The following is a 27,701-nucleotide window of genomic DNA, read 5'->3' as shown; positions in this document are numbered from 1 at the left end:
ATAGTGTATATAGAGGGAGGAGGGTATATAGTGTATATAGAGGGAGGAGTGGAGGAGGGTATATAGTGTATATAGAGGGAGGACTGGAGGAGGAAATATAATGTATATAGAGGGAGGAGTGGAGAAGGGAATATAGTGTATATAGAGGGAGGAGTGGAGAAGGGTATATAGTGTATATAGAGGGAGGAGTGGAGGAGGGTATATAGTGTATATAGAGGGAGGAGTGGAGGAGGGTATATAGTGTATATAGAAGGAGGACTGGAGAAGGGTATATAGTGTATATAGAGGGAGGACTGGAGGATGGTATATAGTGTATATAGAGGGAGGACTGGAGGAGGGGATATAATGTATATAGAGGGAGGAGTGGAGGAGGGTATATAGTGTATATAGAGGGAGGAGGGTATATAGAGGGAGGACTGGAGGAGGGGATATAATGTATATAGAGGGAGGAGTGGAGGAGGGTATATAGTGTATATAGAGGGAGGACTGGAGGAGGGTATATAGTGTATATAGAGGGAGGACTGGAGGAGGGTATATAATGTATATAGAGGGAGGACTGGAGGAGGGTATATAGTGTATATAGAGGGAGGACTGGAGGATGGTATATAGTGTATATAGAGGGAGGAGTGGAGGAGGGTATATAGTGTATATAGAGGGAGGACTGGAGGAGGGTATATAGTGTATATAGAGGGAGGAGTGGAGGAGGGTATATAGTGTATATAGAGGGAGGAGTGGAGGAGGGTATATAGTGTATATAGAGGGAGGACTGGAGGAGGGTATATAGTGTATATAGAGGGAGGACTGGAGGAGGGTATATAATGTATATAGAGGGAGGACTGGAGGAGGGTATATAGTGTATATAGAGGGAGGACTGGAGGATGGTATATAGTGTATATAGAGGGAGGAGTGGAGGAGGGTATATAGTGTATATAGAGGGAGGACTGGAGGAGGGTATATAGTGTATATAGAGGGAGGAGTGGAGGAGGGTATATAGTGTATATAGAGGGAGGACTGGAGGAGGGTATATAATGTATATAGAGGGAGGAGTGGGGGAGGGTATATAGTGTATATAGAGGGAGGACTGGAGGAGGGTATATAGTGTATATAGAGGGAGGAGTGGGGGAGGGTATATAGTGTTTATAGAGGGAGGACTGGAGGAGGGTATATAGTGTATATAGAGGGAGGAGTGGGGGAGGGTATATAGTGTTTATAGAGGGAGGAGTGGGGGAGGGCTCAGCAGGCAAAACCACAGTGTGGGCGGTACTAAGAAGGCAAAACTACAGTGTGAGGGGCACAAAGGAGGCAAAATTATTCTGTGGGGCACAAAACAACGGATGGGGGCACTAAGGAGGCAAATTTACCATGTAGGGGGCACAAAGTAAGCAAAACCACCGTGTGGAGGGGGCACATAGGAGGCAAAACGATCATGTGGAGGGGGCACTCTGCAGGCAAAAACGAGTGTGGTTAACTAGGAAGTTACAAACACCTTGTAAGGGGGATGTATGATAAGCAATGTAACTGTGACGTTATAGGAGCTCTCTGTCCCCTTATATACTCCCCTACAAACTACATAAACATACAGCTGCCAGACACCAGAGCAGCACTCCCGGCTCCGCACGCAGCCGCGCCGCTCTGCTTCTCTTTCCCGTTCTTTTCCTGCATCTGGCATTCTGTAAGGGGCGGGAAGAAGCAGTCACATGATCGCATGACGTCACGCCCTCAAAGACGCCAATACATTCTAGCCTTTACTGTGGCAGCACAGGAGAGAGGCCACCGCCCTCCACAGTACCTGTGACAACCGCTGTAAACACTGCACGCTCCTCCAATCAACGCTCTCCTCTCTCACTTACTGGAGATGTGATTGGATAGATGAACGGGGTTTGCCTGCTGATTGGCTGTACAGAGGCGGGCTGGATGAGCGGCGAACTGTCTTCTGATTAGTGTGCACTGGCTCCTAACGGCACCGCCGCTGCACGGACAGGGACACCCGAGAGTGAGGTATAGTGACGGCCATGCTGGGTTCTGGTTTCTGCTCCCTCATTACTGTTTATGAGACGTGTGTGATAGTCTCTGGGTTCCCTGCACTGCTTCACCAGATGTCGTGGATGATCATAGTACATGCTGCAATGCCATGCGACACTTTCCAGTATTGAGATCCGGCAGAGGAATTAAACGGATCCGTTTTGATTTGACACATCAGGATGCATCCGTTCCGTCAGGAACCGTTTGTGTGAAATCAAAAAGGGAAAAAACGTATCTGGCACTAAATACATTGAAAGTCAATGGGTGACGGATCTGGATTTTTAGGCTACTAAAAAACGGATCCGTCATTATTGACTTAGGGCTCATGCAGACGTCCGTGGAACACGGTCCATGAGATACCGGACTGGCATTGCAGGAGCGCACGGCGTGATAGCAACCAATGACTCTGTGCGCTCCTGCAATGCCAGTCCGGTATCTCATGGACCGTGTTCCACGGACGTCTGCGTGAGGCTTTAGGGTCCATTCACACATCCGTAGTGGATTGCAGATGCAATACACCCGGCCGTCACCACCATAGAACTGCCTATTCTTGTCCGCTATTGCGGACAAGGATAGAACATATTCTATTTTTTTCGGGAGCCGCGGACCAGAAGTTTGGGGCCGCGCTCCGGAAATGCGTATGCGGTCAGTACACTGTGTTCTGTCCGCATCCATTCCTGCCCCATAGAGAATGAATGGGTCCGCACCCGTTCCGGATAATTGCGGAACGGGTGCGGACACATTCTACGGACGTGTGAATGGAGCCTAACAGTGTTTTCAGTGCCGGATCTGTTTTTTATGACTGGACACAAAACCACAACATGCAGCGATTTTATGGCTACTTTCACATTAGTGTTTTTTGCGGATCCATCATGGATCTGCAAAAACGCTTCCGTTACAATAATACAACCGCATGCATCCGTCATAAATGGATCCGGTTGTATTATGTCTTCTATAGCCATGACCGATCTGTCATTAACTCAGTGGGGGACAGATTCGTTTTCTATTGTGTCACATTGTGTCAGAGAAAACGGATCCGTCCCTATTGACTTACATTGTGTGTCGGGACGGATCTGTCTTGCTCCGCACCACATCGCAGACAGAAAAACGCTGCTTGCAGAGTTATTCTGTTTGCGAAGGGAGGGAACCAAATGGAACGGAATGCATTTTGGTGCACTCCGTTTTGTTCAGTTCAGTTTTGTCCCCATTGACAATGAATGGGGACAAAACTGAAGCGTTTTCTTCTGCTATTGAGATCCTATGACTGATCTCAATAGCGGAATTGAAAACGCTAATGTGAAAGTAGCCTATGTCCAGTGACAAAACGGAATGCTGCCGGAACTGAAGACATCCTGAACGGATCTATTTCTATTGGGATGCTTGGCGACAAAACGGAAACATTTTTCCGGTATTATAATAATAATATTTATTTATATAGCGCCACAATAATCCGCAACGCTTTACAAATTCATAGGGTTCATACACAAAACAAAACTAACTGGCTAATATACAACTGAAACACTAGGAGTGAGGGCCCTGCTCACAAGAGCTTACAATCTATGAGGAATTGGGGGTGACACATAAGGCAGTTGATTATGATAAGTAGGATTTGAGCCATTATTGAACTGACAGGAGTGGTGCCGGCCGATCTGCTTCGGGTTTGGGACTACTAGAGGATCGAGTTTAGGCCAGAGGAGTTGGTTGGGGAGAGGTTTAGTCGGGGAATAGTCAGTTTAGGTAGCTTGATAAGCCTGCCTGAAAGATAAGCCTGCCTGAAAGATAAGCCTGCCTGAAAGATAAGCCTGCCTGAAAAGATGTGTTTTTAAGGCCCGTTTGAAGGTGGAGAAGTTGGGAATTGACCGAGTATTCTGGGGCAGAGTATTCCAGAGAGTAGGTGCAGCTCGAGAAAAGTCTTGAAGACGGAGGTGAGAGGTACGAATTATGGAGGTTATTAATCTTAGGTCACTAACAGAACGGAGAGCACGAGTAGGGTGGTAGATGGAGATGAGGGAGGAGATGTATGGAGGTGCAGCACTGTGCAGAGCTTTGTGGGTGAGGGTGAGAAGATTGAACTGTATTCTGTGGTGGATGGGCAACCAGTGAGGTGACTGTCACAGACTAGCAGCATCAGTATAGGGGGTGGATAGATAGACTAGCCTGGCTGCAGCATTTAGGACAGACTGAAGGGGGGAGAGTTTAGTGAGAGGGAGACCGATTAGTAATTCTTTGCAGTACTCAAGACAAGAATGAATCAAGTCAACAACAAGAGTTTTTGCCGTTTCCATCGTAAGAAAAGGGCGGATTCTGGCGATATTCTTGAGGTGCAGACGACAAGAGCGTGTAAGTGATTGAATATGGGGAACAAAGGAAAGATCAGAGTCAAATGTGGCCCCAAGACAGCGGGCATGTTGCACAGGAGTTATGATAGTGCTGCAGATTGATATTGAAATATCAAGTTTAGGTGATTTAGTAGATGGGGAAAGACAAGAAGTTCAGTTTTTGAGAGGTTAAATTTTAGATACAGAGAGGACATGATGTTAGAGACAGCTGCCAGACAATTACTGGTGTTTTGGAGTAAAGCAGGGGTGATGTCAGGAGATGAAGTGTATAGTTGGGTGTCGTCAGCATAGAGATGGTATTGAAAGCCAAATCCACTCATAGTCTGTCTGATGGAGGCTGTATAGAGGGAAAAGAGTAGAGGACCTAGTACTGGGCCCTGAGGAACGCCGACATCAAGAGGAAGAGGAGAAGAAGAAGAGCCAGCGAATGATACACTAAAGGAGCGGCCAGAGAGATAGGAAGAGAACCAAGAGAGCAGTGTCCTTTAGGCCAATTGAGTGGAGCAGTATTGACATCCTCTGCCGGTTCTCAATACCGGAAAACAACGCAAGTGTGATAGTAGTCTAACTTACCCATGACGCATGCACTGGTGTGGGGAAACATCATTAATACCAGGGACACAGTTGTACGGGTGTGTTCCATTTCAATCGATCTGTCTGACAAATGCATTGAAATACCGGATCTGTCTTTCCTGTCATCTGGAAAAACAGATCCGGTAATTTATTTCTTTTTTTGCATTTTTAAAGGTCTGCGCATGCCCAGACCCGAAAACCGGATCCGTCTTGCCAGAACACTTAATGCCGCATCCGGCACTAATACATTTCAATGTAAATTAATGCCAGCATTCCGGGAAGTGTTCACACTGCATACAATGCCGGGAATCGGACAAAATCTGCTGCGTTCTCTGCATATTTGCCGTATCTCGACCAGATCACTGTCAGACCCCATTATAGTTAATGGGGCCAGGCTGCTTCCGGAATCACGTAAATGTGAAACAAGCCTAAATCTCATGCATGCGTCGAGGAAAATTTCTCAGCTGAATGTGACCTGTGGCGCAGATTTTGAGATGAACAGCATGTCAATGTGTGGATTTTTAGTGCAGGTTTCACCCTTTGCAATCCAAAGAACGAGATCTGGGGAAAATCTGCATCAAAATCCTCAAAAAACACAGGAAGACTTTCGTGCGGAAACGCAGCGAAACTGCATGAAAATCCACATGGAAAATCCACATAAATTACACTGCTGTGTGCATATATGCTTATGGTACATCCACATGAGGCTGAAAAACTACCGCCATTAAAAGGGTTGTGCAGGCGGTACATATTCATGCCCTATCCTCAGGATAGGTCATCAATATCTGATCATGGGGATGTAACCCTTACAGTTCTGGAACGTATTGGATAACGCTGACAGCATCATGTCACTGTTTTCCAATACATTCCAGACCTCTAAGGCCCCTTTCACACGAGCGAGTATTCCGCGCGGATGCGATGCGGGAGGTGAACGCATTGCATCCGCACTGAATACCGACCCATTCATTTCTATGGGGCTGTGCACACGAGCGGTGATTTTCACGCATCACTTTTGCGTTGCGTGAAAATCGCAGCATGCTCCTCTTTGTGCGTTTTTCACGTAACGCAGGCCCCATAGAAATGAATGGGGTTGCGTGAAAATCGCAAGCAAGTGCGGATGCGGTGCGATTTTCACGCACGGTTGCTAGGAGACGATCGGGATGGAGACCCGATCATTATTATTTTCCCTTATAACATGGTTATAAGGGAAAATAATAGCATTCTGAATACAGAATGCATAGTAAAACAGCACTGGAGGGGTTAAAAATTTTTTAACTCACCTTAATCCACTTGCTCGCGTAGCCGGCATCTCCTTGTGTCTCCTTTGATGAAAGACCTGTGGTGAGCATTAACTATAGTTCAAGGACCTGGGATGACGTCACTCCGGTCATCACATGGTACGTCACATGTGGTAAAAGATCATGTGACGTACCATGTGATGACCGGAGTGACGTCATCCCAGGTCCTTGAACTATAGTTAATGCTCACCACAGGTCTTTCATCAAAGGAGACACAAGGAGATGCCGGCTACGCGAGCAAGTGGATTAAGGTGAGTTAAATTTTTTTAATTTTTTTTTTAACCCCTCCAGCGCTAGTTTACTATGCATTCTGTATTCAGAATGCTATTATTTTCCCTTATAACCATGTTATAAGGGAAAATAATACTATTTACAGAACACCGATCCCAAGCCCGAACTTCTGTGAAGAAGTTCGGGTTTGGGTACCAAACACGCACGATTTTTCTCACGCGAGTGCAAAACGCATTACAATGTTTTGCACTCGCGCGGAAAAATCGCGGGTGTTCCCGCAACGCACCCGCACATTTTTCCGCAACGCCCGTGTGAAAGAGGCCTAAGGGTCACATAGCATCATGAATATATATAATGCTATGCGACCCCGGCAGTTTTGGGAGGTCAGGACGGAAGCTGCTGCATACTCACGCTGCGAGTCCAATGCATGGAACTCGCTCGTGTGAAAGGGGCCTTCACCCCTTCACACGTTATGACATAACTGTACTTCATAATGTGTGAGGGGATGTATGGAGCAGGCCCGCTCCATACACGGCAGGTGCCGGCTGTATCGTACAGCTGGCAGCCGCCCACACTGGGAGGAAGCGGCGATTGTGCCGCCCCCGTCATTTACCCCCCCAGGTGCCATAATCAGTGTGATCGCGACACCTGTGAATGAAGACAGGGATGCGGCTCCCTCTGCCTTCCGATCGGAGCCCCCGCAGTGAAATCTGCTGAAGCCATGCCATGCACAAGGCGTAGCTCAGAGTAATAGAGATCTATTAGGGTGAATAGGAGTGGGGATCGAAAGATCCCATGTACTAGCACCCTATGGGGGCTAATAGTAAAAAAAATTAAAAAAGTATCACCCCCCCTTTCCCAATTTCACATATAAAAATATATAAACAATAAAAAAATAAACACATTAGGTATCGCCGCATCTGAAAATGTCTCCTCTGAGCGATTAAAATATGAAAAAAATTCCTGTGCCTGGAACGCTTTGCCACACAAATAATTTTTTCCCTGTTTTCCAATACAAGATATGGTAATTAAATGGTGGCATTACAAAAAATGCATCGTGTCGCGCAAAAAATTAGCCCTCATATCGTTATTTGAACAAAAAAATAAAAAAAGTTATGGTTATTGGAATGTTGGGGAGGAAAAATCCAAAATTTAAAATGAAAATAGTCCTCGATCTCAAATGGTTAAACCTGCACACAACAATTTTGGTCCATGCGAATGCTGGCATATTTGTGGGTATCGGCCAGATCTCCGCTGGATCCCATTATACTCCATGGGGTCGGCAGGCATTGCTGTAACATCCGTCTGTGCCGGATCTCTGCCAGAACCGGAGCTAATAGCGCTGATGTAAAAAAAAGCCTGAGGGGGGTACCATACAGTGCCACCTGGCATCCCTATTCAAAAGTATATGTTCAATGTGCATGTCTTTATTTGACTTTGTGGACGCCGCTGTATGCTGTTCCATACTTATTTTTTTTTTATTTTTCTCCAACATGCTGATGTATACCTGCAAGATGGAGGTTTCCTGGTGTACATGCTAAGCACAAACCAAAAACCGTGAATTTATTCAGCCATTTACTGTAGGTCTTCATCTTCTGCACAGGCACATCTGAATGGCAGAAGAATGGCTGTGAAGCAGAACGCTCAGGAACGCATCCTACAACTTGAAGAAGAAGTAAGCAGCCTAACAGAAGAACTATCCCAGTGCCAGGTAATTTCTGCTACATAGTAGACATCTAATGAGATATCACAAGAATGCCCCCTGATGTACACGTCAGACTCTCCATTATAGCCTAGAACCCACTCGGCTATATGCAACTGTGTGCTGTACACTAGCCAATCATAAATCTTTACTCATTAATGAGGTTGTCCTCAGGATAGGCCATCACTAGCTGATTGGCGGGGGTCTGACTCTAGTACCCTTGCCAGTTAGCTGATCGGGTGCAACTCCATTGCTGGAAGTCGACGCCAAAACTGCACAGTGCCGCCAACACTGTAGTGGACAGCGCTCGTCCACTCCTCCAGAATAACTACCTCTGCTTTTTACTACTGATGATCCATCCTCAGGATAGGTCATCAATATCAGATTGTGGGGGGGGGGGGGGGGGCTATCTCCCGGCACCCCCGCCAATCAGCTGTTTGAGGAGGCAGCAGGCTTATATGAGCACTGCTTTCTCTGCTCTGTGATCTGTCCTATTCACTTGAACAGTAAATGGGGACGCCATATATGGAATTGCTGCGGCAAGCAGGTAAACAGAGCAGAAAAAGCAGCGCTTATACCAGCCCTGCGTTCTCTTCAAACAGCTCTGATGCTGAGGATAGGTCATCAATATCAGATTGTGGGGGGGGGCTATCTCCAGCTGTTTGAGGAGGCAGCACGCTTATATGAGCACTGCTTTCTCTGCTCTGTGATCTGTCCTATTCACTTGAACAGAAGGGAGCCGTCCCATAGAAGTGAATGGGGACGCCATATATGGAATTGCTGCAGCAAGCAGGTAAACAGAGCAGAAAAAGGAGCGCTTATACCAGCACTGCGTTCTCTTCAAACAACTCTGATGCTGAGAATAGGTCATCAATATCAGATTGTGGGGGGGGCTATCTCCAGCTGTTTGAGGAGGCAGCAGGCTTATATGAGCACTGCTTTCTCTGCTCTGTGATCTGTCCTATTCACTTGAACAGAAGGGAGCCGTCCCAAAGAAGTGAATGGGGACGCCATATATGGAATTGCTGCGGCAAGCAGGTAAACGGAGCAGAGAAAGCAGCGCTTATACCAGCACTGCGTTCTCTTCAAACAGCTCTGATGCTGAGAATAGGTCATCAATATCAGATTGTGGGGGGGGCTATCTCCAGCTGTTTGAGGCGGCAGCAGGCTTATATGAGCACTGCTTTCTCTGCTCTGTGATCTGTCCTATTCACTTGAACAGAAGGGAGCCGTCCCAAAGAAGTGAATGGGGACGCCATATATGGAATTGCTGCGGCAAGCAGGTAAACGGAGCAGAGAAAGCAGCGCTTATACCAGCACTGCGTTCTCTTCAAACAGCTCTGATGCTGAGGATAGGTCATCAATAGTAAAAAGTGGACAGCCCCTTTAAGAATATATATATATGCTACCTACAGTTCCTGGTCATGTAATACACTGTCATAGTTGTTTTTTCTGTTTTGCCTCCTTGCACAATTACATTGCAGCACTTGAACAAGGTGCTCTGTATAGTGTGGGGACAACCCCTGCTTTTCAGTAGCTATATCTTGAGCAGCTCCAGTACGTTTATCGTTTTCATTTAGGACTCCTGTTTGACGTGCCATACTTTGCAGCGCAACAAAGGAACAATGACTCTTCTCTCGGCAGTGTCCTATTTTTTCTTTTTGCACATATCTGCTATGCTCACCCGAACCATTGAGTAAACAGGTAGCTGCCATACATGATTACAAAGAACGCCTTTTATTCTTCTATAATCAGAATGTGCACGAAGACGGCTGTGATCTCAATCTTCCAAACTTTCTTTAAACTGCCAGAGCTTGAATAACAATCCAGTCTCAGTGGTACGGCTGCGTGCCTAAGCGTCCCTCTTTTGTCAGTTTCCATTCCACAGTAACTCCTTCTTTAGCTGCATCCATTATTAATGGGAACAACACAAAGGGAAATTCTTTAAATGGAAATGATGAAAGGGAAATGTTCTCTCATTTATTATAATTCAATATGATGATGCGCCTGGTGGATGAAGTGCTGGAGCCGCGGGTAGCGGGTGACATATTCACAGCTGCTGCTCCAGTTTATCTAATAGAGGGAGTTTTATCTGCAAACTGTCTCGTGTTTATTCCTGGATGCTGATAAGCCATATTCTTCTGCAAATAATGTCGTTCAGGAATAGACTTATGCAACCATTTACTATAGCATGTGGCAAAGGGAAAAACTTGAGTTATCCTACAGTGATTTAAGTATGTGTATGTATGTATATATATTTATACAAATTTTTATATATGTAAAAAAATTAATTTTTTTTATCATATTACTATATATATAATATTTTATATCATATTAATATATTTGACTTCAGTGTTTTAGATTTCCTAAAATTGACCGTCCCCTAACAGTGGAGTGTGAGCTCTGAGCAGCTGAATTCTAAGTTTATGTTCGCACTTACTGCAATTTTTATGTACATTAAAACCAAAGCAAAAACATTACATTGAAGTAAATAGAAATTTTTTGAATTTCACTCACACATTGAATGAAAAATAATGCAGAGTTAATTAGGCATGCTGCGTTTTAGTTCCTTAAAGGGGTTCTGCCGTCCTTTTCAACTGATGATCTATCCTCAGCATCCAACCCCCGGCGATCAGCTGTTTGAGAAGGATAGATCATCAGTTTAAAAGAACTGCAGAACCCCTTCAAAGTAGAACTCCCACAAAAATCTTTATTCTCTGACCTGTTAGAAAGGTACATGATGTCATCTGTGTTGAGGGTAATCTTACCAGTGATTGTATTTTTGATTATAACCTCCCTTCTGATCCTCAGCTGTGTCATATGACCAGCACACTGATTTCCAACTGACATAGGGAAGTAAGTTACTTCTCTATTCATTTCTATGAGACTGACATTGAGGCTCCCATAGGAATACATAGAGAATCTGACTTCCTGTCCACACATAAGATGCTGTGTCAGTTGGAGAGTCTGATTCCTGGTCACAAGACTCAGCTGAGATGCAGAAGGGAGGTAATAACCAATACAGCCACTGGTAAGAAGTTTATCTTCACTACAGATTAGATCATGTACCCTTCTAACAGGTCAGAGAATAAAACATTTTGTGGGAGTGCTTAATTACCAGGCCTTAAAGAGGTTATCCAACCCCTATAATGCCCCCCCAAATGCTACCCGGCACCCGCATCGCTTCTGATGCCCGCATGGCTGCCGCTGCATCTTCCCGTCACGTGGATCAAAACGTCTGGCAACGGGTGGTGGGGGGGCAGCCAATAGTAGGCCAAGACGGGAAGGGTCCTCCCTAGCATCACGGGTGATGTGCGAGCATCGGAAGCGACAATCTGTTTTAGGGGCCCGGGCATTTGGGGGGGCATAATAGGGGTTGGATAACCCCTTTAAAGGGATTGTCCAATGTTTTTACATCCCGAGATAGGTGTTTGACATCCTGCACCACCGATCAGCTGTTCAGGAGTTACTCCGGCGCTGGAACTACACAGCTCCGTCCATTAAATGCCTCTCTGCATTTCAGCAGCCATAACTTTATTTTTTAACTGACGTGGCTGCTTGAGGCCATGTTTTATGTGGTAGTTTTTCTTCTACACTGATTGGGGGGGGGGGGGTACATAAAAATGAATGCATAATTTAAATAATTTTTTTTTGTGGCCTTAATATTGAAAAATGGCAATTTATGGGATGTTTTTTTTTGTCACATTGCTCACTGAATAATCTGCTAAATTAATGCTTCAGGGTATTACGGTTGAGTAGATTAATATTAAATAAGTAGATAAATTAATGACTTTTTTGGGATATTTTTGCAGACTTTTTAATTTAGTTCCTTTTTTTTTTTTTTTTTACTTTTTTAATCCCATAAAATGGATTATGCAAGATAATAAAAAAATCTCAGAGGTGCCCTAAGGTGAGTTTAAGTCATCTTATACTCGCCCCTTTCTTCACCGGCGTTCTGCTGCTATTTGTTTACAAGTCTGACATGAGGATTGTGATTGGATGCAGCAGTATGGTGCAGAATCCTGGCACATCACACTTGTAAATGACCAGGAGCAGGAGAACCGGACCAGCGCCACAGAGAATACCGCTTGAGAAAGGGGTGGGTATAGTATGTTTCTGACATTTTACTATTTTACATCTTTATTTAAAATTTATACTGGATTATCATACTCCTCTGGACTAATACATTATGCTGTCTGTCTGTGACAAAGACTACTGTCCTAAAAGCAGGCCCTGCGGTCCTTTGTAGGACTGTGGGCGGTCACCTCTCCTGATATTTCTGTTCTAGTAACTACTTGCATTCCCCATTCAATAATTTTGGAGAATTTTTTATTTTATTTTTATAAAACTGTATGTTGTTTTATCACTCTGTTATTGCTCCTAGAGGTGTATTAATGAATCTGCCACTGTGTGTCCTTGCACAGACTGACACTGGCTGCAATGATTGCACAGCGTGAGAATGTGCAGGGACCCTTCTACAGTCACCCAGTTAGCAGTCCATTAATCAACTTCTAGTAAGAATAACCGAGGAACGGAACAGCATAGAGTTATATAAAAAGATGCCCCAAATTGTTATTAAATGGGGAATGCAAGTAGTAAAGGGGATGTCTCACTTCAGCAAATAACCTTTATCATGTAGAGGAAGTTATTACAAGGCACTTACTAATGTATTGTTATTATCAATATTGCTTCCTTTGCTGACTGGATTCATTTTCATCACATTATACACTGCTTGTTTCCATGGTTACAGACCACCCTGCAATCCATCAGTGGTGGCCGTGCTTGCACACTATAGGAAAAAGCATCAGCCTCTCTGGTAGGACTGGCTTTTAACTATAATGTGCAAGCACGACCACCACTGCTGGATTGCAGAGTGGTCGTAACCATGGAAACAAGCAGTGTATAATATGATGGAAAAATTAATCCAGTCAGCAAAAGAAGCAATATGGATAATAACAATACATTAGTAAGTGCCTTGTATCATCTTCCTATACATAATAAATAAATAAATGCTACTTGCGGAAGTGAGACAACCCCTTTAACTAAAACGGACATGGCCGCAGCAGTGACGTCACGTGACCCATTGATGTGATGGGTCACTCAGCTCGGCGCTACTGACTTTTCATGGCGACATGTCAGCAGTTTTTTTTAAAAGTTTTTTTTTTTCATTTTTACTACACAGCTTGTATAGCATTGCGCTGTACAGAGATGATTTTTTATAAATGCTGATACTAACTGCTTACTACGTCTCGTTTTACCATGGTCCGTGTTGGTATCTTTCTCTGTATCGTCAGTTCTGATGTTATCTCTGCCCCTTGGTCAGCACAGCGGGCACAGCAAATGTTTTCCTTCTAATAAACCTCCAGTACGCAGACCTGTGCTCTGATCAGCAGGCGTGAAACCAGTCTGCTCGACAATCCTTAGGTAGGCTGCAGATTGATTCCTCGCAGGCCTGGACAGCTGGAAAACTTGCTTCCTGTGCCAATTTCAGACGGGATACGGAGCTTTCTTTCAAAAGATGTTGTTTGGCTCTTGTAACCATTCAGGGAGCAATTTTAGCGTCTCTATTAATTGTGCCAAGATGTTTGAAAAGCTGTTTAATAATTAAGCGAAATAAATACTTGCATGCCAGAGCTACTAAAGATGCCCATTCACAGCCAGCTTAGTGCATTGACTTGTAAAAAAGCATTTAACTTTACTTTTGATTAAGATTGCTGAAAATGCTTCATTTACAGTAGGAGCACATACTTGAAGACGTCTGGCTGACGGAAAAGAATACTGTAACAATGGAGTGGAAAGATTTTAGAGAAGAACATGCACACAAATTCCTCAAGGCCTTAATTAAAGGTTGTTTTATCCAACATTTTGCGCAGATCCTATTTCCTAATCACTATTAGCATATTTTTTTTACAATTTTCTCACATAAGAATCTTTTTTTTTTTACACCGGATTATTCTTTCTTTTAATTTGTGACGCCTTTAGTAACTTTTTATGGAGTAGCAGTTTCAATCTATCCATCTAAAAAACTACGTATCCCATGAGTAATGTAAAAAATGAAGATCGGACTTATAGTACAAAACAATCTTTCTAAAGGCTCATGCACGCGACCGTATGTATTTTGCGATCTGCAAAACATGGATCCGCCCCAAAAAAACAGATTATATCCGTATTGCTACCGTGTGTTTTTTTTTTTTTTGGGCGGATCCATTGTAACAATGCCTGCTCTTGTCCCCGAAACGGACAAGAATAGGACATGTTCTATTTTTTATTTTTTTTTGCAGAGTGGACATACGGAAACGGAATGCACGCGGAGTAACTTCTGCTTTTTTTTTTTTTTTTGCGAACCCATTGAATTTAATGGTTCAGCATATGGTCCGCAAAAAAACGTAACGGACACGGAAAGAAAATACATTTGTGTGCGTGAGCCGTAACAAAGGTAGAACCAGCCCTGTACCTCACGTGGATCCAGGGATGTCCCCATTCGTTGCTCCAATTGTTCCGCTAGATTTATTTCAAACTGGTGGCTCAGGGGTTGTGTCCTTTCTCAGGCAGCATGTTCTTTCTACCTTTTAATTGTCACAGCTTTTAACAGTAGATATAGCCTGTAGAAGTTGAAGGATGGAACTGGGCGTGTGTGTCCACCTCAGTGATGTTACTTAGGTGGACAGAAATATGGAAAATAATGAACAGCAGGTTGCTATGTAAATGTTTTGTTGAATGTATCATTATTATTCCTGACAAATCCCTGGACAACACATCAGAACCCGACAGAAATGATCGTCTGTGGTTGCCCGTGCCTGTCATGTAACCGATCCAGCACTGCTTCATTGTTTCCATTCATATCTGAAACCATGGTGGAAGATGTGAACAGAGCTTTATATAGGAGGAAACCTCATACAACCCTACCAAATCATTTTTGATAATAGCGTAGTAAGAAACCAGGTAATGCAGACGACTCTAAAGAAGATACCGGTAGTTTTGCCGGAACTTAGTTCCATTGATTAAAATGTATTTTTTTTTCTTTTCCAAGAATTGTTTTCCTTTGTAATTTATCTGTCCTTTTTCCTCTTTCAAGGCTGACAAAGAGTTTGTGTGGTCACTATGGAAGCGTCTTCAAGTGTCCAATCCAGATCTCACTCAAGCCATTACGTTGGTAGTTGACAGGTAAGTTTGTGAACTTTGCAAAATGTTTTAGCCTGTTAACAGAAATGTAAAGTGAATGCATTTCTCCCAGTGATGTTGTTCACTCTGACATCAGGCTTGGAGAGATGCAACCTCTGCCAGCCAGCATGCCCTTGGGTCTCTTCATCACCGATGTCAGGTCAGAGGAGAGTATGCCTGGTGATGAGCTTCAAAGTGGTTGTCCCAATCACGAAAATGGGGGCCTGTAATTCCCTGTTTGAAAGACATGGCAGCCACTCATGCATGCTTCTGCTCCATTCAACTGTATGGGGCTGCCAGAGATAGCCAAACACAAGCACTATATCTGGCAGTCCCATGGAGTTCAATTGAATGGCAGACATGCATATGTCTCTGCCACACTACTTAAAGGGGGAGAAAAGTCCCCCACTAGCAGTTGGACCCTCTCCAATCAGGCACATCCCCTATCCTCTGGATAGTGGATAAGTTGTCTTATGGGACAATCCCTTTAACCCCTTCATGCATTATCACATACATGTGTGTGTTAATGTGTAAGCGGTTCTAATACAGCAGGCGCCTGGCAGGGCAGGGATCGGCGGTGATGCAGAACCTGGTCATTTTAACTCTTCAAATGCCATGGTCAATAGCATTCGCAGCAACTATGGAGTTAGGCAGAGAGAGATGCTCCCTCTGCTTTTCAGTTGGAGCCCCCGCAGTAAAATCACAGGACTACAGTTACCATGACAGCCTAGGGCCAGCTGAAGGTTTCCAGGCCTGTCATGGTAAACTGCCTGCATAACCATGCTCGAGGCACAACTCAGCAGGTGGCAGAATCCCATTCACCATAATAGTTCTCTACTATTGGGAATGGGACAAAGAATCAAAAGATCTCATGTTCTAGCCTCCTAAGAGGGCTAAAAGTTATTAAGTTATAAGCAAAAAAATAAATTAAAAAAAAAAGAGAAAAAAATATATTAAAAATGCTAATCGCCCCCTTTCCCAATTTTAACAGTGATCAAAAAGTCGCACATACTCCAAAAATAGTACCAGTAAAAACTACACTTCGTTCCACAAAAAAAACAAGCTCTCATACTGGTCTGTGGATGGAAATTTAAAGGTGTTCTGCAGTTTGTTTTAACTGATGATTTATCCTCTGGATAGATCATCAGCTTCTGACCAGCGGGGGTTCCGACACCCGGGACCCCCGTCGATCAGCTGTTTGAGAAGGCAGTGGGGCTATAGCAGCGCCGCGGCCTTCTCACTGTTTACCACTGGCCCAGTTACGTCACGACTAGTATCAACTGGCCTGGGCGGGGCTAAGCGCTGTTCACTTGAATGGAGGCCAGTGATACTAGTCGTGACGTCACTGGGCCAGCGGTAAACAGTGAGAAGGCCGCGGCACTGCTGGAGCGCCGCTGCCTTCTCAAACAGCTGATCGGTGGGGGTCCTGGGTGTCGGACCCCCGGCGGTCAGATGCTGATGATCTATCCAGAGTATAGATCATTAGTTAAAACAAACTGTAGAACCCCTTTAAAAATGTTATGGCTGTCAGAAAATGGTGATGCAAAGAATATTTTAAAAAATTCTTTCAAAGGTTTTGATATATTTTTTAAAGTACTAAATTAGAAATAATACAAATCTAGTATTGCCGTTATCGTATTGATCTGCAGAATAAAGACGTCTGTTATTTTTCAGTGCACAGTGAACACTGTAATATCAAAACCCAAAATAACCTTGACGTGGTTGTGGATGTTTTTCAATTTTACCCCAGAAAGAATCTTTCAATGCAAGACCTGGTAAATTAAATGGTGACACAAAAAATTACGACTTGTCCCCCAAACTTTAAGCCTTCATATGGCCATGTGAACGGATCAGCTGTTAGAAAAGGTCTGGTGCTCCGTGAGTGCCGCAGCTTCTTCCTTGGCAAATAACGTCTCCGTACATCAGTCATGTATCCTATTCAAGTCAATGTGCTGAGCTGCAGTACCAAGCACAGCCACTATATGTTGTATGGTGCTGTGCTTGGAAAGCTGCCAGGAACCCTTAGCGCTCACCAGAGCTCTGGTGAGCACAGCGGCTCCCTGACACAGCTAATCAGCGGGGGTGTGGGGACTCAGACCCCTACCGATGTCATAATAATGACCTACAGTTTGTTTGTTTTTAGTCTGAGGGCTCGTTCACACGGCAGAATTTTCCTGCAGCCACGTGGTGTCTGACTCCCATTGTTTTCAATGGAAGGCAGTGCTGCAGTTTGCGGGCCAACGCATTAAAGGGAATTTGTCACCAGTGACCTCCATATCCAACAGGTTTTGTTCTTGCATTAGGACACTTTTTCTTAATATGCAAATTAGACCTTTGGAGCAATGAGGGAATCACCAAGCTCCACTCCTTTCTGTGGCCAGCCCCTCCCTTGCTGTTTTGACACTGCCTGACCCTGTCAATCAAAAAAGCGAGGGAGGGCCTCTTTTGTGTTCTCCCCTGTACATTATGCCATAATCCGTGATGGGCAGGGTGTTCTAGTGGTGTTAGAAAATCAGTTCTCACCTCTCCTGTGTTCTATCCTGTCCTTCTTTTACTATAATCAGTGATAAGCTGTAGTTGTGATAGATAATCAGTTCTCATCTCTCCTGTCTCATATACTATAAACTAGGGCTGCAGCTAAGGATTATTTGAATAATCGATTAGTTGTCGATAATTTCATCGATTAATCGGGGAAAAAACACCAAAATGACAAAAAAGGGGTTTATATGATTTTACTTGAAAAATTATGTTCAAAGGCCATATTAAAACAAATTGTGAATGGCACTGTTATGGAGGGGTTCTGTGGATGGCACTGTTATGGAGGGGTTCTGTGGATGGCACTGTTATGGAGGGGTTCTGTGGATGGCACTGTTATGGAGGGGTTCTGTGGATGGCACTGTTATGGAGGGGATCTGTGGATGGCACTTATGGAGGGGATCTGTGGATGGCACTGTTATTGGGGATCTGTGGATGGCACTGTTATTGGGGATCTGTGGATGGCACTGTTATTGGGGATCTGTGGATGGCACTGTTATTGGGGATCTGTGGATGGCACTGTTATTGGGGATCTGTGGATGGCACTGTTATTGGGGATCTGTGGATGGCACTGTTATTGGGGATCTGTGGATGGCACTGTTATGGGGGATCTGTGGATGGCACTGTTATGGGGGATCTGTGGATGGCACTGTTATGGGGGATCTGTGGATGGCACTGTTATGGGGGATCTGTGGATGGCACTGTTATGGGGGATCTGTGGATGGCACTGTTATGGGGGATCTGTGGATGGCACTGTTATGGGGGATCTGTGGAGTGCACTGTTATGGGGGATCTGTGGAGTGCACTGTTATGGGGGATCTGTGGAGTGCACTGTTATGGGGGATCTGTGGAGTGCACTGTTATGGGGGATCTGTGGAGTGCACTGTTATGGGGGATCTGTGGAGTGCACTGTTATGGGGGATCTGTGGAGTGCACTGTTATGGGGGATCTGTGGAGGGCACTGTTATGGGGGATCTGTGGAGTGCACTGTTATGGGGGATCTGTGGAGTGCACTGTTATGGGGGATCTGTGGAGTGCACTGTTATGGGGGATCTGTGGAGTGCACTGTTATGGGGGATCTGTGGAGTGCACTGTTATGGGGGATCTGTTGAGTGCACTGTTATGGGGGATCTGTGGAGGGCACTGTTATGGGGGATCTGTGGAGGGCACTGTTATGGGGGATCTGTGGAGGGCACTGTTATGGGGGATCTGTGGAGGGCACTGTTATGGGGGATCTGTGGAGGGCACTGTTATGGGGGATATGTGGATGGCACTGTTATGGGGAGGGGGAATCTGTGCACTGTTATGGGGAGAGGGATCTGTGGATGGCACTGTTATGGGGAGGGGGATCTGTGGATGACTATTCTATGGGGGGGATCTATGGATGACACTATATAGCATCTTATGCTATATGTGTCATCCACAGATCTCCCCCATAGCAATGTCATCCACAGATCCCCCTCCCATAACAGTGCCATACACAGATCCCCCTACCCATAACAGCCCTGGCTCCGCCGCTCACAGCAGTATTCCTTAACCGGCAGTAACTTTTTTACTTTAAATCACAGCATCTTCTTTTACCTTACAATGAAACTCCAGTAACCGGCAGCGCGGGCGGCGGCGTAACGTCACTTACTCACGTGACGCGCCTGCTCCGCCTACTTTATGAATGAAGCAGGCGGAGCATGCGCGTCACGTGAGTAAGTGACGTTACGCCATCGCACGCTCTGCCTGTTACTGGAGCTTCATTGTAAGGTAATAAAGATGCGGTGATCTAAAGTTCAAGGACCCGCAGGCAAAGCGCCTGACCGCCCGCTCCCGCCCGCATAGCAACGAATCGGCCGATTATTCGATAACGGGATTCGTTGACAACGAATCCCGTTATCGAATATTATCGATAACGTCGATTAATCGTTGCAGCCCTACTATAAACAGTGATAAGCAGGGTGTTCTAGTGGTGTTTTTTTTTTTTTTTTTTTCGTCCCATATGCAGAACCATTCACTTCAATGGGGCCACAAAAAAACAAAAACTAAAAACCCGGAAATGACTCAGTTTACATTCTAAGTCCGTATGTCTGCATGGCAATTCCGCAAAAAAAAGAACATGTCCTATTATTGTCTGCATTATGGACAAGGATAGGACTGCTCTATTAGGGGCCGTCCCTTCCGTTCCGCAAAATGCAGAATGCACACTGCCAGTATCCATGTTTTGCGGATTCGCAATTTGTGCACCGCAAAACACCCGACGGTTGTGTGTATGAGTCCTGAGGGTGAGTTCACATCTATCTCACTGTTACATATTTCTGTTAGAAGAGCAGAACAACTGAAATAACGCACGTAATCTGAGATGAGCAGATTCCATTGACCACAATGGTGTCATCCACTTTCTGTTCGGGATCCTTTTTTTCCCTTATGCCCATGACAGCACCCTTGGGAGACCGCCTCCATCCAGGACAGGAAACAGGAACTTTTGTAGAGAGCTCTTAAGGAGGGGCTCTGCCCCTATACAAATATGTGGAGAGTGCCACCAATATGATAACCGGATCAATAGTTTTAATACTGCGAAGAGGGCAAAAACATGTAAACTGAGCCACAAACAAATTGCAACGCCAGACTTCGGTGAGAAAGTGGTAAATACAAACTTTATTAAAGGTAAAATATTACAATACAGTACATAGATAATTATTTTAGACAGCAGCCATAACAAAATGGAGGACACAAAACCAAGGAGGAGGCTGAGGGGTCAGCACATACGGGACACTGCGAACAGCATGAAAAAAGCAGGCATCCACATTCACCTGTCTATAAGGTGCATGAAACTCCCGGACAACACCAAGGAAAAAGGAAAGAGCAAAAGTGACATGTGGAGAAACATAAATGTAGTAAATACCCGCCGTGTGCTGGCTCCTCAGCCGCCGCCTCCCAACGCCGTTTCGCCAGACACGCTGGCTTCTTCCGGGGATGGTGTGTAGGTGTTACTTTGGTCTTTTTATAGTGATCTTAATAAGAGAATAACAAATTGGTGTAATAAAGGAACACCCACAATAGGCGGACCAATAGACCATGTTACCAGAAAGTCACTCGTAAATAGTTAAAATATACTGTTCAGTCAGATGTACAATCAAGGTAAAAATAGAATAAGACTCGATAGTTGATAGCCTATGGTATAAAAAGGAGGCACACTGCAAGAACACTGCAAAAATTATGCAAAAACAGCATATAAATTCTGAGTAAAAGGACCTTCTGACATAAGGTTGTGGGTATGGCCAAACCCCACATGACACAGATCATGTGAGGAGGCTTGTAGTTTCATAGTGGTAGGACCTTATGACGCATGTTTTTGTGGGCATGACCAAGCCTCACATGACATAATTTGTGGGCGTGGCTGAGCCTCACATGACATGATTTACGGGCGTAGCCACGCCTCGCATATAATGGTTTGTATGCCCAACTAAGCCTCGCATCACATGATCTGTGGGCGTAGCCAAACCTCACATGATGTAGTTTGTGGGCACAACTAAGTCCTACATGATCTAGTTGGTCACTACGGACAACAGTGATCGCGTATAATAAAGCAGCTGAATGAATGCCGAACCCAGTATACACCAAAGACGTAACTACACAGCGTATAATTAAAAAGAGAGACTCAAACTATCCATATCCCACATTGTGAAAATGAGTATATATTATCTTATACTTGTTTAACACAAATCTAAATCATGATCATATGTGAAAAATATATAAATGTGTAAGGAATTGACAATAATACACACAACATAAATAAGTGAGCACATATATAAAAAAGCATGATACATAAAATCTATAAACAAGGTTATAGTGATGTCATAATAATGCCCTGACAAAAATATCAGAGTGATTGATAAAAGGCGCCTAAAATACATGAATATATGTTAATAAATAAATACTCAATGGTACTCATTTTACCGACCTCGGAAAGATGGAAGGCTGAGTAAACCGCCGGAATCGAACCTGCGACCCTGAGGACTCAGGTGAACACAGATTGCTGCAACGGAACATTAGCCCGCTGCACCATCTTACCGACTATTTAAAAAATAAAGGGGACGGCGTAAGTGAGGACCAGTGCAAAAAGGTGATGTGACCAGTGAGGAAAGGGGGGGGGGGAGTGGGGGGGATGAGTGAATGACATACCAAATGAATCGTGAAAGTGATGTGAACCACACAGTGAGGTGATACAATAAAAGGGTTCATGGATACAGGAAATCATCAAATGGTAAGTATCGATGGGGAATGGATGGCAGGCTCTTCTTCCAGGTATTCATTATGTGGCCAAAGGTACCGTAAATCATGTAAGACGGTTGGAACCATGGGAAAAATTTCCCATAGGTAAATAAGGTTGTTTCAAGCACACCAAAAGAAACATGAGATCTAATAATAAAGACAAAAAAACACAACTGTCAAAATGAGTAAGAACAAAAATGTATAAAATACTGGATACCATCAGGATGTGCAAATGAGTATATTACAACGAAAGATCATGAGTCGGGTCATTATGAAAATATTACAAAAATGGTGCAAAAGACATATCTTAATTTAAGCCTCTAGGTACCAAACTGTCTAAGTGATAGATCCATTTTACCTCTTTTTGAGCAAGAACTTGTCGCCAATTGCCACCTCTCAACGAGATATAAACTTGATCGATTCCTCTGGCACGGAATGATGTGCTATCACAATTATGGGCTTCCTTAAAATGCCTGGGGATAGTTTTCAATACAGCTAGGTCCTTCTCCTCTTTTGCTGCTTCTATCCCGAGGACGTGCTCCCGAACTCGTCTCTTCAGTTCCCTAGATGTCATGCCAATATAGATTAGAGAACATAGACAGGAGGCCAGATAGATAACCCCAACAGTGTGACAGGAGATGTTATGAGTAATCTTATAACTTCTGTCACTCAAAGATGGATTACTGAAATGAGTCGCCCTATCCATATTCGGACAGGCCACGCATTTACCACATGGATAGCTTCCCCATTTAGGGCCTTTAGATCCAAAGATTTTAGATGGATTTTTACTAGGGTAGTAGCTTTTAACCAGAAGGTCTCAAGTTTTTTGTCCTTCTGTATGTAATGGCCGGGCATGTGGGAAGAATTTTATGTAGAGTGGGGTCTAACTGAAGCACTTCCCAGTGTTTGTTAAGGGCACCCCTAATTGAGCGCCACTGAGGGTTAAAGGAGGTAATAAAACGTACCTTCTCATCTCGTGTCTGATGTTTTTGGCGATAGGATAGCAATTGGTCCCTTTTGGCTAATTTAGCTTTCTTGTAGCCTTCTTTAATGCTGGTATCAGAATATCCTCGTTGTCTGAATCTATTGCGAAGATCCTGAGATTGTAGATCAAAAGACGTGTCAGTGGAACAGATCTTTCTGGCTCTCAAAAATTGGCTATATGGAATGCTGTGGATCAAGTTCTTGGGATGGCACAAATTGGCATGTAGAATTGAATTAGTGGAGGTTGCTTTACGGTATATGTCCGTGGAGATTTTTCCTTCATTATCAACTAGGATTTTAACGCCCAAGAAGTCCAAATCGGTCTTACTCATCCTGTGAGTTAATTTAATATTGTAATTATTATGGTAAAGGTTGTTATTGAGGTCAGTGAATCCAGACTGTGGGCCCTGCGACACGATGAAAATGTCATCTATGTAGCGGACCCCCCGACCAACATGTAGGTCTCTGTCAAAGAAGACTTCCCTCTCCCACAGCCCCAGGAACAGGTTGGCGAAGGATAGCGCACAGGCCGCCCCCTTCGCTGTCCCCTGGAGCTGCAGGTAGAAGGTGTCCTGAAACAGGAAAAAGTTATGGGTGAGAACAAAGTGTAGAAGATCCACAATAAACTCACCATATTCCTCATCGATGTCAGACATCGTCAGAAAGAAGCGTGCAGCTTCCAATCCGTCTTGGTGTCGAATACTCGTGTAGAGTGATTCGACATCACAGGATGCGATCCACATATCTGGTTTGAGGTGTAGGTCAAGAAGTTGGCGTAGAAGGTCTGTAGTGTCCTTTATAAAAGATTGCAATTGTTCAACCAATGGCTGCAACACAAAATCAATGAGTTTACAAGCAGGTTCGCATAGATTACCCCTCCCAGAAACTATGGGTCGTCCCGGGGGGCAGATGGTGTTCTTATGGATCTTGGGAAGTAAATATAAGCATGCCACCTGAAGGTGTTCGGGTATAAGGCTGTCTGCTTCTTTCTTTGAAATGATGCCTCTCTCCTGGGCTCCACTAACAAGAGTTACCAATTCTTTTTTGTATTGTAGACTGGGATTATAGGTAAGGCGTTGATAGCATGATGTATCCTTTAATTGCCTGTATGCCTCTTTTTCATATTGGCGTTTTGTAGGGGTGCACCGAAATGAAAATTCTGGTCCGAAACCGAAAATTCAGGATGCCCTTGACCGAAAACCGAAACTGCCTTTTTGCCCAAATACTTTTAAAATACTTTTTTTTTAATGATTTTATTAAAGGGTTTCTATCACTTTGTTTCACCTATTTAGCTTTCAGACACTAGCGATCCGCTAGTGTCTGCTTTATCTAACCATCCTAATATAAGAGCTTATTGTCCTGCCGTTTAGCTAAAAAAATAACTTATATAGATATGCAAATGAGCCTCTAGGTGCTATGGGGGCGTGATTAGCACCTAGAGGCTCCGTCTACCTTAACAAACTGCCGCCGCCCAGCGCGTCCCTCCAGCCCGCCCATCTCCAGCTGAAGCGATCCTCTCCGTGCGCGTCTCTGTTCTGCGCATGCGCAGTGAATGTCTGATGCTTCCCTGCTCAGACATCTCCACTGCGCCTGTTCCTCGGAGCACTATGACGTCATCGGCGCAGGCGCAGTGGAGATGTCTGAGCAGGGAAGCGATCAGACATTCACTGCGCATGCGCCGAATACGAGGAGCATCGCATTCCGGAGGAGATGGGCGGGCTGGAGGGACGCGCTGGGCGGCGGCAGTTTGTTAAGGTAGACGGAGCCTCTAGGTGCTAATCACGCCCCCATAGCACCTAGAGGCTCATTTGCATATCTATATAAGTTATTTTTTTAGCTAAACGGCAGGACAATAAGCTCTTATATTAGGATGGTTAGATAAAGCAGACACTAGCGGATCGCTAGTGTCTGAAAGCTAAATAGGTGAAACGAAGTGATAGAAACCCTTTAATAATTCTTTTTCATGAATGAAATTCATCTGTGGGTGGCGCTGTTATGGAGAGGGGGATCTGTGGGTGGCGCTGTTATGGAGAGGGGGATCTGTGGGTGGCGCTGTTATGGAGAGGGGGATCTGTGGGTGGCGCTGTTATGGAGAGGGGGATCTGTGGGTGGCGCTGTTATGGAGAGGGGGATCTGTGGGTGGCGCTGTTATGGAGAGGGGGATCTGTGGGTGGCGCTGTTATGGAGAGGGGGATCTGTGGGTGGCGCTGTTATGGAGAGGGGGATCTGTGGGTGGCGCTGTTATGGAGAGGGGGATCTGTGGGTGGCGCTGTTATGGAGAGGGGGATCTGTGGGTGGCGCTGTTATGGAGAGGGGGATCTGTGGGTGGCGCTGTTATGGAGAGGGGGATCTGTGGGTGGCGCTGTTATGGAGAGGGGGATCTGGGGGTGGCGCTGTTATGGAGAGGGGGATCTGGGGGTGGCGCTGTTATGGAGAGGGGGATCTGGGGGTGGCGCTGTTATGGAGAGGGGGATCTGTGGGTGGCGCTGTTATGGAGAGGGGGATCTGTGGGTGGCGCTGTTATGGAGAGGGGGATCTGTGGGTGGCGCTGTTATGGAGAGGGGGATCTGTGGGTGGCGCTGTTATGGAGAGGGGGATCTGTGGGTGGCGCTGTTATGGAGAGGGGGATCTGTGGGTGGCGCTGTTATGGAGAGGGGGATCTGTGGGTGGCGCTGTTATGGAGAGGGGGATCTGTGGGTGGCGCTGTTATGGAGAGGGGGATCTGTGGGTGGCGCTGTTATGGAGAGGGGGATCTGTGGGTGGCGCTGTTATGGAGAGGGGATATGTGCACTGTTATGGGCATAACAGTGCACAGATCCCTTTCCCCATAACAGTGCACAGATCCCCCCTCCCCATAGCAGTGCCATAGACCGATCCCCCTACCCATAACAGCCCCGGCCCTGCTGCTCACAGCATCACTCACTGCATCTTTATTTTACCTTACAATCGTGACGCTCCAGTAACAACTCTGCAGGCAGAGCGGAGGGCGGCGTAACGTCACTTACTCACGTGACGCACCTGCTCCGCCCACCTTATGAATGAAGGAGGCGGAGCAGGCGCGTCACGTGAGTAAGTGACGTTACGCCGGCCTCCGCTCTGCCTGCAGAGTTGTTAGTTACTGGAGCGTCACGATTGTAAGGTAAAATAAAGATGCAGTAAACCGCCCGCCCGCAGATGGTGGGTGACAAATCCCACACCCCATATTTTCGGCCGATATGTAACAATATCGGCCGAAGTGGATTAGGTGCATTTTCGGCCGATATTTTCGGCTGCCGGAATTTCGGTGCACCCCTAGCGTTTTGGCCAAATTACAACGTTGCCACCTTTATCGGCGGGTTTGAATATAACGTCGTCCATTTGCTGTAATTCCTTAATTGCTTTCCTTTGTATATATGTTAAATTGAAACCTGAAACATTGACACTCTTGTCGATCTTCTGGAACTCCTTTGTAACCAAGTGGACAAAGGTGTGTATGTGAGAGTACGTATTAAGTGCTGGAAATCGTTTAGATTTCGGCAGTAGTTATAATGGGAACTTACCTTGGATGTGCAGTTGGTTAGGTGTTTGTTCCTCCGTTAGCTCCTCCAAAATGGCTACAGCTTCTTGTTCCTGTAGTGTAGTCAAAGTCTCAGAGGATACATTCTTAGATTTTTTTAAAAATGTTTTCCACTATTTTCTGGCAAAGAGATTGAGGTCCTTTATTGCTGTAAAAGAATCAAAATTGTCAGATGGGACAAATGACAAACCGTAGCCCAGCACTTCCAATTGTGTATTGGAAAAACTTTGTTCGGACAAATTGATTACCTTCATATTCGAACCCTGGTCAGCATTGCGTTTAGAGTTATGATGATGTTGAGATGGGGGTGATGCCTTCCTCTTGGCTTTACGTGAGGGATATCTCACAGTTGATCTAGAAGAGCGGCTGGATGAGTTTGATTCGCCCCTAATAGAGGTATGTGAAGATTGGGAACTTGATGGTGGACGAATTACGCCACTTGTAAACACAATTTGACTCAAAGTCTTGTTTGTCTCGTTGGAACTTCTTACTTTTAATAGCCTTGATTTGTTTCTCCCATGTGTCATATAGATCATGTAGTTCCATCTCCCAACGTTCCTTTTCACTCGTGGTCAGTCGTGCATACAGTTGTTCCGTGTTATTTTTAATGGTATCCTCAAGTTCACATAATGTTTTGGTATTGAGTTCAATAATTGTCTGTATGAGAGATCTAGAGCACGCATTGCAGGTGTCCTCCCATTTGGACGTAAAATCAGTATCTTGACTGCCATAAGTTGGAAAAATCTGAATACGTAAACCCCTCGGAATGAGGTTTTGTTGTATATAATTATCAAGGGATGTCTTATTCCACCAAGTTCTTACTTGTTTCAAATGTTGTTTCTTTAACTCATTCTTCAATACTCTAATTTGCTGTCCATCCGAATCCTCCATGTTGAACAAAACAATGCCACCAATATGATAACCGGATCAATAGTTTTAATACTGCGAAGAGGGCAAAAACATGAAAACTGAGCCACAAACAAATTGCAACAAAGTGGTAAATACAAACTTTATTAAAGGTAAAATATTACAATACAGTA

At 44.8% G+C, this 27,701-nt stretch overlaps 1 protein-coding gene across 1 annotated transcript in view; it reads left to right on the top strand.

Annotated features, from left to right (window-relative positions):
- Positions 1–1,919: 1,919 nt before the first annotated feature.
- CNTLN (centlein) overlaps positions 1,920–27,701 on the top strand; it is a 353,786-nt gene continuing 328,004 nt past the window's right edge. The window contains exons 1-3 of the mRNA XM_040417242.1: positions 1,920–1,998; positions 8,067–8,174; positions 15,241–15,329. Of these exons, the coding sequence (XP_040273176.1) occupies positions 8,088–8,174; positions 15,241–15,329 (176 nt within the window). The 5' untranslated portion in view covers positions 1,920–1,998; positions 8,067–8,087. The remainder of the gene's footprint in view (positions 1,999–8,066; positions 8,175–15,240; positions 15,330–27,701) is intronic.

Source organism: Bufo bufo, chromosome 2, assembly GCF_905171765.1.
Source record: "Bufo bufo chromosome 2, aBufBuf1.1, whole genome shotgun sequence".
NCBI lineage: Eukaryota > Metazoa > Chordata > Amphibia > Anura > Bufonidae > Bufo > Bufo bufo.
The sequence above is the reverse complement of the archived record's forward strand: the minus strand, read 5'-3'. Positions and strand labels throughout refer to the sequence as shown.